General features: G+C 37.2%; 1 protein-coding gene across 3 annotated transcripts in view; it reads left to right on the top strand.

The window, feature by feature from the left end:
- The window catches only part of Parn (poly(A)-specific ribonuclease), a 145,374-nt gene that overhangs the window by 14,942 nt on the left and 114,578 nt on the right, over positions 1-15,854 (top strand). For all 3 annotated transcript variants that reach the window (XM_015491075.2, XM_015491073.2, XM_048789529.1), the window contains 7 exons: positions 472-637; positions 1,349-1,414; positions 2,151-2,189; positions 3,284-3,326; positions 4,340-4,420; positions 6,861-6,917; positions 12,732-12,809. In XM_015491075.2, coding sequence (XP_015346561.1) covers positions 472-637; positions 1,349-1,414; positions 2,151-2,189; positions 3,284-3,326; positions 4,340-4,420; positions 6,861-6,917; positions 12,732-12,809 — 530 coding nt within the window. The remainder of the gene's footprint in view (positions 1-471; positions 638-1,348; positions 1,415-2,150; positions 2,190-3,283; positions 3,327-4,339; positions 4,421-6,860; positions 6,918-12,731; positions 12,810-15,854) is intronic.

Genomic DNA, 15,854 nt, shown 5'->3' with positions numbered 1-15,854 from the left:
GCCTGAAATACTCTTCCCCTGGCTCTTTGCATATCTGACTCATTCTCATCCTTTGGGTTTTCCCTCTCAGTGGCCTTTTTTGATAATCTGGTCAGAAATAGTTCCCTTACTACAGAGCAGGATGTATCTGCTTGTTAGTTCCTCAGCGCCTGTTACAATGCTTGACATAGCATGAGTGCCAGATAAATATTTGTTAAGAATGAAGGGGCTGGGGATATAGCTCTGTTTGTAGGGTGCCCTGGGTTCAATCCCCAGCACCACAAAATAAACAAACAAATAAATAAAATAAAAAAATAAAAAGAATGAATAAATGAATGAAAGAATGAACAAACATTTCAAAATCACTTGTGTTTACTGTTAGATGTAGTTAAATATGTCTTTCCTGAGTAGTATAAGCTCTTTTAGTTTGTTAAAAAATTTTATGTGAAACAATTACTTCTGCTAATGCATTCTTTTAAAAATTATGTTTAGGAATTCCATATTTAAATCAGGAAGAAGAAAGACAGTTGAGAGAGCAGTATGATGAAAAACGCTCTCAGGCCAATGGTGCCGGATCTCTGGCATATGTATCTCCTAATGCCTCAAAATGTCCAGTGACGATCCCTGAGGATCAGAAGAAGTTTATTGACCAAGTGGTGTAAGTTCCCAAACTGAAACCATGTGTGCATCAAGGCCATCTGTGTCACACTTTTGTTGTACACAGAGTACACATGTGGGTGTATGTAGTGTTGTGAGTGGCATGATCTAATTGTGGCATATCTGAATTTGTGCAACAGGAGAAAATTGCAAATAGAGTCCTGTGTATCATACTTACACTGGCTCCATGTTAGTTGGCAAGACACCTCAGCAAGTGAGCAGACCTATATTGATCAAGGCCTGACAGGCCATGTCCAGTTTTCCTGAAGGCAAAGGAGTGGATCAGGCCCATCCAGGCTGCAGCACATTTGTGGTTTTCCTGTGGCAGTGAGGTTTCTGATGAACAGTTGTGCCACTGGAGAAGAATCTGGTCTTGCTTAGTTTAGATAACGGTATAACTGCTTTACTAGAAAAGTCAAAAATTAAATCACTGGTATTGATGAATTGTTGAGAAGTTGTCACTAATTCATCAGTGACAATAAATCTGCCCAAAGCATATGCCAAAATAAAACATTTTCTTTACTTTTTGAACTAAAAAGTCACTACATAATTTGATAAAATTACTCTGTTCTGCATGTACAAATGTAAGAACTATATGCATAAGAAATATATGTTCTTATGTTTAGACTGCTTTTGAGTATGATTATTCTTTTGGTTGATAAGTTCATTTCTTCAAGGTTCTGATGTTCTTGGTCTTATTCTAACTCCTCAGAGAGAAAATAGAAGATTTATTACAAAGTGAAGAAAACAAGAACTTGGATTTAGAGCCATGTACTGGGTTAGTTGTCCTTCATAGTTTCACATGTTCTTTTTATGGAAAAGTTGATGATTTCTGACATTTGGTGCATTTGGTCTTCTTAAAACTTCTTTATAAATACCCTTCTTATTATAGGTATGTTTCCAAGGTTTAAGTACAAGTTTTAGCATTTACATAGTGGGACAGTTGTCTGTGGAGACACTGAATGAGGACTTTGTCCTGACACTGGAGGGGAGAAAACTGTTGTGCAGGTTGACTTTAACTATGCTCACAAGTGGCGTGATGGCTTTGGCCTGGAGGAGTGCTTAGCACTTGAAGGCTGCAGCAGAGAATTCCTCTCAGGCTGCTTCTCTCCTTCTAACTTCTCTCTGCGGTGGGAAACGTGTACATTTCAAAGACAGTAGCTTAAACATCTTCTTTCCCTTTTACTTTAAGACAAGCTTTACCAAAGTGTTTTAATGTAGCTGGTTACTTTAAATTCTCCTTATGGAGCTGCAGGAAGTAATATTTTGATTAGATAAGAACTTTACCTCTTTGCTAAAAGTAGTATAATAATATTAAATATAAAATGTCAATTAAGACAAGTGAGGAGGAATCTTCCCACCTCAAAGCTCTTGCCTTTGTTTGTTTGCATATCACCTGTCTGTTCTGATGAAGACTCATTTCAGAATTAAATCTTTCCCAATCAACGCCTGCTCAGTTGGGGTTTACTTTTGGTGGACCTCAGCCAATACTGTTTTTTTTTTTCTTTTTATAGGTTTCAGAGAAAACTAATTTATCAGACTTTGAGCTGGAAGTAAGTGTTTGTATTGTATATGAGAGCTTTGTGAAGGACCCTGAATTTAAAAACTAAATATAATCCTGTTACTCTTATTTCATTTTTTAATTCTGCAGTTTCTGATGTTTTAACCATGCAGAATTCCCCATTCTTTCTGAAGTGAATACCCACTTAGTTAATTTTCTGTGTTATTACTCTGGATGCTTTAAGACCTTTTTCTTTTTGGTTTTATCCATTAAGCTTTGGAGATATATCTACAATATATTTTTGTTGTTTTTTTGTTTTGAAGGTATGTGATAAAGATTTGATTCTTAAACCTAGGAAATACTCAAATGAGTCCTTTTTCTAAAGCAGGGCTTTCTGACTTGGGGTTACATTTTGAGTGGGCTTTAGAGGTCTATAAATCTGAAATCACAGCCAACATTTTGTGCATGTGTTTTTCTGAGGATGTTTCCCTTGGTTTCTCTAACTCAAAAACTGAGCAATGATACTAAAAACTGAGCAATGGTACTAGACAGATGAGCATTTGCATTTGATTTTGGAGTCCTTGATCTTCTGTTAGACTCTGCCACTGAGATTATACTGGGAATATACTTTGAACAAAATGGGAGCGATTTCCTGTCGAGTTATTGTTGCATCTTACTCATTGTGTGTTCCAGATCCCTCTCCTTGGCTGATGCAAACTGCCATGCCAAACTACGGCAGATCGGGCCATCTCAAACCTTCCCTTTGTTGCTGTGCAATCTAAAGAGACCTTCACATTTTCAGTTAGGAAATAGGCATAATTATATTTGGAGGCAAGATTTGACTGTGTGGTAGTTGACTGTATTAAGATGCAAGAAATTTAGAAAATACATGTTCCCCCAAATTAATTTGAAATTGATACCTTCCTTTGCCAATGTTTTAAGAGCAGGGACAGGGAAATTATTATGCAGCTGAGATGTTATGGATAGATTTATTATAAAGTCTTCATTGTAAGGATAATTATTCCATCTTAACCAAACTTGTTTTATTTACTTTAAGCTATGTAGTGGCTTTTAAAATACTTTGGGTTTCAGCTGTCATTGATTCATCTACTGATATCCTGTTTTCCTTTTTTTTTGTTCTTTTAGGTATCCCAAAGGCATTCATGTTGAGACTTTAGAAACTGAAAAGGTAACCCCAGGATTATTCAGGGCTAACATTAGACATACTTGGTGATTCTTGGGTGTGTTGAAAGTCAGGAGTTATGCTTGGGCTCTGCCCACTTCTGAGCGGGCAACCTGGGCGAGTTGTTGTGCCTTTCTGAGCCTCATTTTCCTCATTTGTATATTCGGCTGAGCATGACAGTGAGGATACCTGTACCTGTCTCGGGATGTTTGTGGTGATCCAGTGGATAAATGGATGTGAACATGCCTTGTAAACTTGATGGTATATAAATGTTATTTCATGTTCTTACTGTGGCAGAAAGCTGTGGTACATGTGAACAGAACAACTTTGTGTTATGTTGACAGGTAAAATTAAATTTTAGAACCTGAGTCATAAGCATAGCACTGATAGAACTGTGATGGGTGCTAGTGATAGTTTTTTTTGTTTTGTTTTGTTTTTTTGAAAAATTTCAGGATTTTTGAATTTGCTTGTTGTTTTAAGTCAAATATCAAATTATGGATTACATACGTTAAAGACAGTCTTTGTTAGAAGATAAACCTCAAACTCTGACATGGAAGATTTGGTGGTATGATTAATGGACACAAAATGCAGTATATGAGAAGGAAGGAACTAGTTTTCTGGCTTATAACCAGAAAATCCAGGTTGTTTCCTCATGTTCATAAAATATAATGAATAACTTTCACGTTAAAACTAATTGTTTAGGAATTCATATTCAAAGGCCATGTAACTTTTTAGTGTTCATTATGGAAAATGTTTTCTTCTTGTAGTCTGTTGATATTTTAAACTGATGTCTGTCTTTTTTAACTAATAAACCATGGTAAAATGTCATGGAAAGATAGGAAATTTTTGTTTTTTAGTGCATTATTTCAATTTTTGGTGGCATGTTGAGGCACTTTTTGTTCTTTTTGGCCCATGAAAGTTGGCGCAGTGATAAAAATGGTAACTTCTAATGGTAGCAGAGTTCGGACTTTTTGGGTCAAGTTACATCCAGAAAATTATATATCTGCTTTGTCTTTTAGAAGGAGCGATATATAGTTATCAGCAAAGTAGATGAAGAAGAGCGGAAAAAAAGAGAACAGCAAAAACACGCTAAAGAACAGGTAATAGGACTGTATTTCCTTTGGGTGGGAAGTAGCAACGTACATACCAACTATTCCCTTTTGTGTATAGCAAAATTTAATGAACAGTTTTCTACCACAGAAGAATTGTGAGTTTGTGATTGGATGTGGCTGGTGAAAGAGGAAGGTAGAAGGAAGATGCTCTAGCTCTAAATTTGAGTGACCAGATGGGTTGTAGTCCATTCACTTAGATGGTGTGGGCTGGAGTGGTGTTGGTCGGGGGTGCAGGTAGAGGAGACCAGAAGTGATTTTGGGTGTGGCAGATGTTAGGTATGTGCACGTTTAGAACATGTTAAGACACGAGTAAAAACAGAGTGATCCACTTTCACAATTACATTATACCTGCAAGAGAAATAAAGGTTAGCCAAATGTGCCTCCTGTCTGTGGTCCTTGACCTCCACAGCAAAAAGAACAGCACCAAAACCAAAGGGGTCAGATGACTATGGTATGGGCTGTGGAACTCTCCTTTGCTGAGAAACTGGTTCTAGACTGTAGTGCAGTGCTTTTGTTTTCTGTTGCTCTGTTCTGAGGGGCTGGGCAGAAAGGCCCATACCTGCTGTGTGGCAAGGAACAAGTCCCAACTCCTTGGGAGGCTGAGGCAGAAGTATTGTGAATTTCAGGCCAGCCTGGGCAACATAGTGAGGCCCCATTCGAACAAATCAGCAATCAAAAAAGACCTCGCCAGACATGGTGGTGCACGCCTGTAATCCCAGGGGCTTGAGAGGCTGAGGCAGGAGGATCATAAGTTCACAGCCAGCCTCAGCAACTTAGCCAGGCCCTAAGCAACTTAGCAATAAAATAAAAAATAAAGGTCTGGGGTTATGGCTTGGTGGAAGAGTGCTTGCCTTGAATGTGTGAGGCCCTGGATTTGATCCTCAGCACCACATAAAAATAAAATAAATAAAATAAAGGTATACATCCATTTATAACTAGAAATATTTAAAAGAAAATTTAAGAGGGCTAAGAATGTGGCTTGGGCACTGCACCACTGAGCTCTGTCCCCAGCCCCTGTTTTTGATATATTTTTAAAATTATTTATTCATCATCATCATTATTATTTGATTCTAGAGATTGAACCTGGGGCCTTGCACATGCTAGACAAGTTCTATGTCTCCAACCCCCAATTATTTTATTTTTAATTTTGTTAAAAATACAACACAGAATTTCCCATATTAACTGTTTTCAAATGTACAGTTCAGTGGCAGTAAGTATATCCACATTATTGTGCAGCCATCACCATCAGCCATCTCCAGATCTATTTTCGTGATGCAAAACTGAAATTCTGTACCTATTAAACAAAATTCTCCATGCCCTTCCTCCGCCTGCCCTGGCAACCATCATCTACTTTCTGTTTCTGTGAATTTGACCATTCTAAGTACCTCACGTAATTGCAGTCTTATAGTATCTGTCCTTTTGTGACAGGCTTACTCTCTTGGCATAATGGCCTCAAGGAAGGCTTCATCCATGTTACAGCATGGTCTGAATTTCCTTCCTTTTTAAGACTGAGATTCTATTTTATAGATATACCACATTTTCTGTATCTATTCATTTGGATACTTGGGTTGCTTGCTTTTGGCTCTTGTATACGATGCTGCTTTGAACATGAGTATGCAAATATTTGTATCCTTTTTTTTTTTTTTTAAAGAAATTCAACACTTTTTTTCCATAGCAATGGTGCTATTTTATGTTCCCACCAACAGTGCACAAGGGTTCCATTTTCTCTACATCCTTGAAAACACTTGTTAGCCTTGGGATTCATTTTAAGTTGATGAGCAATTTCAGTGAGGTTGAAGCCAGAGAGCAGAGGGCTGGGAGCACCTAGAAGTTAGCTGGAACTGAGTGGAGAGGTTAATTAAGCAAGTTAGCTGTGATGAGAGAAAAAGGGCAGTTAAGGGCTGAGGTCAAGGTAGGAGAGACACGGAGCCTCTGTAAACACTGTTGGGAAGAAAATTGGAGAGGAGAAAGTGAGGGTGGGGACAGGTCCAAAGTTGTGCTCTAAAAGTTTGTAAAACTGCTGTTTGTCAAGGAAAAAAATCAGGAATTCTGGATCAGTTTGCTGGATGGGTTTCCTCAGAAAGTGATGTATTATTGAGTTTAACCAGCAGGTGGCCACTTTAAAAAAGATTTTTTTTTTCTTCAAGACACTTGATTGCCTTGGAAATTTCAACAAATTATGTGAAGTGATGAGAAAATTCTAGGCACTTTTATTTAAGTAACTAGTGAATAATTTGGCACTTGCTTTTTCTGACTTCTAAAACAGAAGAAAGATATATACATAAATCATTTTAGATATTTTAGATATAGTTATTTGAAATGATGATGCTATATGAAGTTTTTTTTCCCCCTTTTTTGGCTAGGGTTTTTAGGTCATTCAAATAAGAAATATAGTGCACATCAATAATTTTGTTTGTTTTTTAATTAGGAGGAACTGAATGATGCTGTGGGATTTTCAAGAGTCATTCATGCCATTGCTAATTCGGTAAGCAAACCAGGCTTCTTTTCTTTCTGGCTAGACTGCTGAATATAATATTAGGTGGCCTGCCAAATTACCATTGCAAAGTAGTCAGTTTGGTCATTTAGAATGTTTACCTGGTGTGGAGGAAAGAGTTAGAATGACAAGGATAGACTGTTACGTGATGTGCCTGGTGAGATCATAACTGCTGATTCACATACAAAGCATTTTTCAGAAAGTCTTTCTTGTAAGGATGCATGGGATTGTACAATGATGATGTTTTATGGCTATACGAAACTAAGGTTTTTATTCTCAAAATCATAAGAAGTAGAATAAGAAAGCAAGGAATAAAGGAAGAAACATTCAGATATTTGATTGATTAATTCCCTAAGTGGAAGACTCTAGAGGATAAAAATAATGGTGTCTATGTCAGGGTCTCCTGCTTAACTGTAATTGATTCTTATATCCAGTAGCCTTAACAGTATTTGATACATTTAAAAAATGCTTTGATTGTTGGTGTAAATTTGCTAGAGGGGTCTGTGGTAGATATTTTTCCTTACTTCCTTTTTGAAAAGAAACATTGCTATTTTGCAAAGATAAACAAGGTTGTTGTGCTGGTTGTTCTAGTTAATCTGCTTACTTGGATGCTAAATTGTCTGGAATCTAAGGCTTCTTTTCCTTTAGCAGTTGGCTGTTGAGAAAGAATCACCTTGTCTCTTAGATGCTGAGCTTTGTATCAGGGAAGCATGCAAAGCACAAAGGTCATTGAAACCCTCTCAGTTCTACAGCTGTCTCACTACCAGGTGCAGGCCTGTAAACACAGGGACACTGGGGGTGGGGTGGGGAAGCACACCATTGTCCTTATTTGGGGATAAACACAAGTACAGGACCTTGTAAAAGAAGAGGGTTGGCCTACTAGGAGCTCTCTTCCTAAATAAGTGAGGTAATCTGAACAGAACAGAAAGTTGTATGAGTCTGGAGAGAAGCAGAGTGTGAATCTCTTTGTAGTAGCTGAGGTCATAGGTGTCCAGAGAAGCAGCGGTGAGACCACATTTGCTCTTGTCATACACTCAACCAGCTCCCTTCAGATTTGTGGTTGGTTTGATTGTGGCTGGGCTCTAAGATACAGAGCTTAGGACATCAGTTGATTTTGAGCTCTTGTGTAGTTCTCATGATATTTAGTTAACTTTTCCAAAATTGAGTCATTTGTTCACCTTGTACATGTTCAAATACCTTAGGTTGCTCTATCTGTGTTTGCTCTTCTCTGATATCTTTCTTGTATGGAATAATTCATAACACATTGCTAATAGTTGGTAGCATCAAAGTTTGCAAAGCGAAGAAGCCCTATTTACTGATGATTTAATGTTTTAAAGTTTATAAGCAACACACTTTAAAAATATTAACATAATTAAGTTGTATAAACCCAGTAGACATCAAACATATATTTATATCACCAAATTATTTTCTAGTCACTATTAGTAAATCTCTTTTTTCTACAGTTTTCAAAAAGTTTTAATTTTGCAAGATAAGTTCCAAAAATAGTGCAGAAATTCTGTACCCCTTTGAACAGTTTTCCCCAGTGCTAACATCTGCCATTGCTACTGTGCAGTTATCTGAACTAGGATAGTAACATCAGCACAATAACATGAACTAAACTAAAGCCTTTATTAGAATGTCATCAGTTTGTTTATTAAGTCCATTTTCTCTTCAGAATTCTGTCCAGAATCCTGCATTGTGTTTACTTGTTATTTCTCCTTGGTTTTCTGCAGATTTCAGTAGTCTTTCTCTGCCTTTCATAACCTTGATGCTTTTGATGAGTATTGGCCATTTTGTCCAGGGTTCCTCGTTTGTGATTTGTTTTCTTTGGACTGAGGGTATTCAGTGTTGATAAGAACACCTCAGAAACAGTATTCATGATGTTGACCTTGGTCACCAGGTTAAGGTAGTGTCTGCTGGACTTTGTTCTGTGAAGTTACTGTTTTTCCTCTGAGGTTAACATGTTGGGGGAGATATCTTGGGACTATGAAAATCCTCAAACCTTTGCTCACTAATGTTAGCGTTTGTCAGTGGGTCTTATCTGCAACATTTATTGCTGTGGAGATCTAAGGCAAGTTTATATTTCCCTCTTTCTTTCTACATTTGTTTTTAAAATTATTCTATAAGGAAAAGCTGTTCATTCCATGTTATTTAATCATTTTTATGTATGTGAGTAGGGACTCGGATATTTATTTTATTCAACTAGAATATAGCCTAATTTTCTGTTGTTTACTTTGTTGCTCACAGTGTACTGCCTTTGGCCATGGTGATCTTTCAGCTTGACTCCTATGTACTTCCTTTTGAGCACTTCCTTACTTTTGGATGTCCCAGGAGGTTCCAGCCTCATCTTGTTTTCTTCCCCTGGCCTAGCTCAGGGATCCATGACTTCTCCCATGAGCCGTGGTTCCTTTGACTGAGAGTGGTGTTTTGGAAGCACAATCTGGTCCTGTGTTACAGCTGTGTTAGTGGTTCTAGGCCCTGCCTACGGACAGAGCTAAGAACAGTATGTCTGCATATCCATGCATATATACACTTCTGGTTCTTCGTGTATCTGTAGGTGTATGTGTGTATGGTTGGCTTTCCATATCCTTGAGTTCTACACCCTCAGATTCAACCGACTACAGATTAAAAATATTCAAGAAACAAATTGTGTCTTTATTGAACGTGAACAGATTTTTTTTTTTTGCCATTATTCCCTAAACAGTATAATACAACAACTATTTACATGGCATTTGCATTGCATGAGGTATTATAGGTAATCTAGAGATGATTTAAAGTATGGGAGGATGTGCATAGGTTATATGCAAGTAATATGCCATTTTATGTAAGGGACCTAAGCATTTTGGTGTCCATGGGAGATCCTGGAACCTATCTGCAATGGTCACTTTGTATTTTGTGTGTGCACAGTTACGTTTTGGTCAGTGATGGACTTCATATACTAGGGTGGTCCTCTGCCGGGTTTCTGTTCTCACGACTAAAAGGCTCAGGGGTCACTCTAGTTAAACTGGGCTAACTGGGCTGCACGAAATAACCACACAAGAGACACAAATACCTTTTTCTTTGGGGTTGCTGTGACAGCTCCTCTGACTTTAAGGGTCCGCAGAAAGAGAGAGAGAGAGAGCACGTGCTGACCCCTTTTATTGAGGAGAAGCTATTCAAATGAGGCAAGGGGTCAGGTTTCAGGGGGCTGAGTCTATCTTCATGATGTCCACTGTCAGCAGGTTGACTGACACCTGGGTAGGCCACACCCAAGGGCACAGTAAGAGGAGGGGACACACACAAGGCACTTCCATGGAAGATTCTATCCTAAACAGGGCAAGGGGTTATATTACAAAGGAACAGGTGAGCATAGCTTCACCCATGGGGCTGTAGCAAGACACACCCATTTCTGTGACTGAGCGCCTCAGCACCCAGCTGGGGAGTGTAACTCAGTCACCCATAAGGTTGGCCTCCCACAGTCCTCTAAGATTATAATGGAGCTAAAAAATTTATGTCACTTGTTTTCACTGTACCTTTTCTATATTTAGGCACACAAATACCACTGTCTTAAATTTGCCTACAGTATGTAGCACAGTAACATGCCTTATTGGCTTATGGCCTGGAATAGGAGCAGTCGGCTAGACCATATAGTCTAAGTGTATAGTAGGCCATGCGATCCAGGTTTGTGTAAGTATATTCTGTCATTTCACCCAATAGTGAGATTGCCTGATGAATTTTTCAGGACATGTCCCTGTTACATTATGCATGAGGTGATTGTGTGTGTACAGAGGTGCTTACACATACATACACATCCACAAGTGTGGATCTCCCTACCCATTCCTTTATACTGATACCTCAGATTCCAGTCCAATACCACAGGGCTTGTTTTTGGCCTACTCTCTTTTCTCTTGCAACTTCTTTCTCTGACAGTGAGAAATCCAGTTCTTAACTTGCATTACATATATTTGCTTCAACTTGGGGCACACATAAAGTAGTACCAGACTGCTAACTCATACCTGTGAGAAGTTCAATATTTATGTGCAGTTCTTCCTGTCTTTGGCCTCATGGTATCTTCTGATCAAGATATTGTTTTCCATTTCTCAACCTCCTCATTTATCAGTATTTATGTTGCATTTGAGAGTTTCCTACATAACCACTTCTATCCTGGAATCAATCCTTTGTATTTTAGCATTGTATAGGGACTCTGAATGTGCCCAAATATTGAGCCAAAAGCTTAGCTTGTTAGATTTGGGAGATTTTTATGTAGGATATTTACTTTGAAAAAAATATGTTTAGCCCTATGAATCCAGCAGTGTTATATGGAAGGCCCATTGGGACTTATTATGGAGCTCCACTGTAGTGACCGATGCTTTTGTTAAAAACGGTGTCACCAGCTGCGTGCAGTGGTGCACACCTGTAATCCCAGCTGCTCAGGAGGCTGAGACAGGAGGATTGCAAGTTCAAAGCCAGCCTCAGCAAAAGTGAGATGTTCAGTAACTCAGTGAGACCCTGTCTCTAAATAAAATACAAAATTGGGCTGGGGATGTTGTTCAGTGGTCAAGCGCTCCTGAGTTCATTCCCTGGTGCCAACCCCGACAAAAAAGAATATGGTATCACCAGGCCAACTAAATCTAAGTTGACATTCCATTTTGTGGTTTATTTTTTACACAAATGGAGTAATTTAATTTACCTACAGTTATTTCAGTTGATTGAAAAAACAGTGAAATGTTATTGGAATGGAATTCACAGAACATGTTCTGAATTTTGAAGCAGTTAATCTAGGAAATGAAAATTTATTGTGTTAATTATAATAAGAATCTAGTTATTTTAACCTTTTAACATTGTTATGAACTTATCTTTTAAAATAATTTGGTTCTTTTAAGAAGTATATATATACATATTTTTTTCTTTTTTTAACATAATACCTATTTATATATTAAATCATTCATTCGGTATTTTTTTAATATTTATTTATTTTTTTAGTTGTAGGTGGCGGACACATATCTTTATTTCATTTTTATGTGGTGCTGAGGATTGAACCCAGTGCCTCACAAGTGCTAGGCGAGCACTCTATCACTGAGCCACAAGCCCAGCCCCAAGAAGTATATATATTTTTTAACTATTTATTTTGTAGTTGTAGTTGGACACAATACCTTCATTTTAATGTGGTGCTGAGAATTGAACCCAGGGCCTCACACGTGCCAGGCGAGCACTCCACCACTGAGCACAACCTCAGCCCCAAGAAGAAGTATAATTTTTAAAATATTTGTATAGACAAAAGCATATACATATGTTTTTGGAGTTTTGTTCACAAATTATTTGACATTCAAGGGACTCAAGGTTTTCATATTTTACCTTTAAAAAGCTCTTCAATTAAAATTTTACAATTTCCTGCTGGTGTGCCAGTTCACTTCTGTAGTCCCAGCTACTTGGGAGGCTGAGGCAGGGAGGTCACGTTAGCCCAGGAGTTCAAGGCCATCCTGGGTAACATAGAGCCTTGGAAAAAAAAGAAAAGAAAAGGAAAAAAAGAAAAGTTTTTTTTTTTTTTTTACTACTTCTGATTCTTAAGGGTGACAAGATTGATAAAAATCAGAGAAAAAGATCAGTGAAGTAAAAAATTATTTGAAACTTTTACTTTGCCTTGTGGATTTAATACTCCCAAATTGCAGAGAAATAAAAATGGCTTATATTGTTATGTATTTACATATACTCATAACTTTTTAATGTGGAAAAAGTAAGTTCAGTAAAAAGTCCTCATGGAATCTGAAGCATACATTTTATTCTCAAACCCTAGTTAATTTTTTTCTTAACCTTGATTTTCTTTAGGGGAAACTTGTCATTGGACACAATATGCTCTTGGATGTCATGCACACAGTTCATCAGTTCTACAGCCCTCTGCCTGCGGTAAGTGACTTGTCCGCCTGCCTTCACCAAGCACTATGCAGTGTTCTCTGCTTTTCTGCATGCAGCATGTTCCCAGAGACAATCTTATGCATGCACTTGGTTGTATATTTTTGATGAGATGTACATATAAGCTATTTTAAGGGGTTTTCTGTCATCTGCCATTGTCAGAGCAGGGTTCCATATTTGTTTCATTGTCTTGGTCCTTGTGGTTTGGCTATTGTGAATTGTGTTGCTATAAACATGGGTATGTATGTGTTGCTATAGTTTTTTTAAAAATATTTTTTAGTTGTTGATGGACCATTATTTTATTTATTCATTTACATATGGTGCTGTGAACCCAGTGCCTCATGTGTGCTAGGCAAGCATTCTACCACTGAGCCACAACCCCAGCCCACTTTAATTCTTTAATAAATACTGAGGATTGGTGTAGCTAGGTCATATATATTGGTTCTATTCCTATCTTTTGAAGGACTACCATACTGATTTCCATAGTGATTGTACTAATTTACAATCCCACCAATAGTGCTAAAGTGTTCTTTTTTCTCTACATCCTCTCCAGTGTTTATTATTATTTGTGTTCTTGATATGGCTGCAATTCTAACTGGAGTGAGATGAAATCTCCATGTAGTTTTGATTTTTATTTCCTTAATTGCTAACAGTGTTGAACACCTTATCATATATTTGTTAACCATTTGTATTTCTTCTTTTGAAAAGTGTCTATTTAGTTCACTTGTCCATTTATTAATTGGGTTGTTTATTGTTTGAATTCTTTATATATTCTGGATATTAATCCTGTGTCAGAAGAGTAGCTAGCAAAAAATTTCTCCCATTCTGTAGATTCTCTCTTCACATTTGTAATTATTTGCTTTGCTGTATAGAAGCTTTTAAATTTGATACCATCCTATTTATTAACTCTTGAGATTATTTCCTGAGTGTCAGGGATCCTTTTGACAAAGTTGTTTGAGCCTACATGTTGGAGTTTAACTCTATGTTTTTTTCTAGGTGTTGCCTAGTTTCTGGTCTAATTACTGGGTCTTTGACTTATTTTGAGTTGACTTTTTTTTTAAAATATTTTTTTAGTTGTTGATGGACCTTTATTTTATCTATTTATTTATATGCAGTGCTGAGAATTAAACCCAGTGCCTCACACATGTGAGGCAAGCGCTGTACCACTGAGCCACAACCCCATCCCCTTGAGCTGACTTTTGTGCAAGGTGAGAGATAAGGATTTAGTCTCATTATTCTACATAGGGATAGCCAGTTTTCCCACAACCATTTGTTAAAAAGGCTGTCTTTTAGTCAGTGTTTGCTTTTGGCATCTTTGTCGAAGATAAGATGATTACATCGGTGTAGGTTTCTGTTCTGTGTCTTCATTGGCCTGAATGTCTGTTTTTATGCCCGTACCATGCATTTGTTACTCTAGCTCTGTAGTGTAATTTGAAGTCAGGTATTGTGATGCCTCCAGTATGACATTTTTGGCTAAAAATTGCTTCGGCTCTTCTGGGTCTTTTATTCTTCAAAGGCATTTTTAAAACTGTGTTTTTGGTTTTTTTTTCTTGTTCTGTGATGACTGTCATTGGTATTTTGATGGGGATTGCACTGAATCTGTATATAGCTTTTAGTATTATGTTCATTTTTAATAGCATTACTTCTGCTCATTCATGAATATGGGAAATCTTTCATCTTCTTATATCTTCAGTTTTTTTCTTAAGTGTTCTATAGTTTGCATTGTAGAGGTATTTCACTTCCTTATTTAGATTTATTTGTAGGGTTTTTTTTGTGTGTTTTGTTTTTTTGTACCAGGGATTGAACCCAGGGGTGCTTAACCACCCAGCCTCATCCCCAGCCTTTTTTTTTTTTTTAATATATATATTTTATTAGAGGCAGGGTCTTGCTGAGTTGCTCAGGGCCTTGCTAAGTTGCTGAGGCTGGGTTTAAACTTATGATCCTCCTGCCTCAACCTCATGAGTCGCCGGGATTACAGGTGTGCACCACCATGCCCGGCTTATTCATAGGTATTTTATTTATCTATATTTTTGTGGACTTTGAGAATGGGATTGTTTTTCTGATTTCTTTCTCAGCACATCATTATTGATGTATAGGAAAGCTATTAATTTTTGTATGTTGATTTTGTGACTGGCTACTTTGCTGAATTTGTTATTGGTTCTATATTCTTTCTGGAACTTTTTGGATCTTCTAAGTGTAGGATGTTACCATCTGCAAACAGGTATAGTTTGACTTCTTCCTTTTGTATTTTTACCCCTTTTATTTCTTTCTTCTGCCTAATTGCTCTGCCTGGAATTTTTAGTCTATAACGAATAGGAGTGGTATAATGAATATCCTTCTCTTTTTCCAGATTTTGAAGAAAACACTTTCAGTTTCCATATTTTAGCTAAGGGCTTATCAATCTTGTTTATCTTTTCAAAAAACTAACTCTTTATATTATTGATCCTCTGTTTTATTTTTTAATTTCATTTTCAATATTATTCATTTCAGGTCTGATCTGTTATTTCTTCTGTCAGTTTTAGAATTGGTTTGCTCTTGTTTTTCAAGGGCCCTGAGATACATCATCAGGTTGTTTGTTGGAATCTTTCTGATTTTCTTAGGTAGGCACTCATGGCTTTCAGTGTTCCTCTTAGAGCTTCCTTCATAGTGTCCTAGAGGTTTTGTATGTTGTGTCCTTACTCTTGTTAGCATCTAAGAATCTTTAAATTTCTCCCTTATTTCTTCTGTCATGCATTCATCATTCAAAGGTGTATTATTTAATCTCCATGTGTTTATATAGTTTCTATAGAGTTTTTGCCAATTTCATTCCATTATGATAAGAGAAGGTGGAAGGGATTATATCAGTTTTTTTGATGTCAAGAATCAAATTTGTGGACTTAATAACCAATTCAATTTTGTGGACTAAAATGTGGTCTGTTTTGGAGAAGGTTCCCTGATTTACTGAGAAGAAAGCATATTCTTTTTTTTTTGATACTGGGGATTGAACCCAGAGGTGCTCAACCACTGAGCTATATCCCCAACCCCCCTTTAAAAAAAAAA

This window comes from Marmota marmota, unplaced genomic scaffold, assembly GCF_001458135.2.
Source record: "Marmota marmota marmota unplaced genomic scaffold, marMar, whole genome shotgun sequence".
NCBI lineage: Eukaryota > Metazoa > Chordata > Mammalia > Rodentia > Sciuridae > Marmota > Marmota marmota.
Note: the sequence above shows the minus strand (reverse complement) of the source record. Positions and strands in the feature narration are given on the sequence as shown.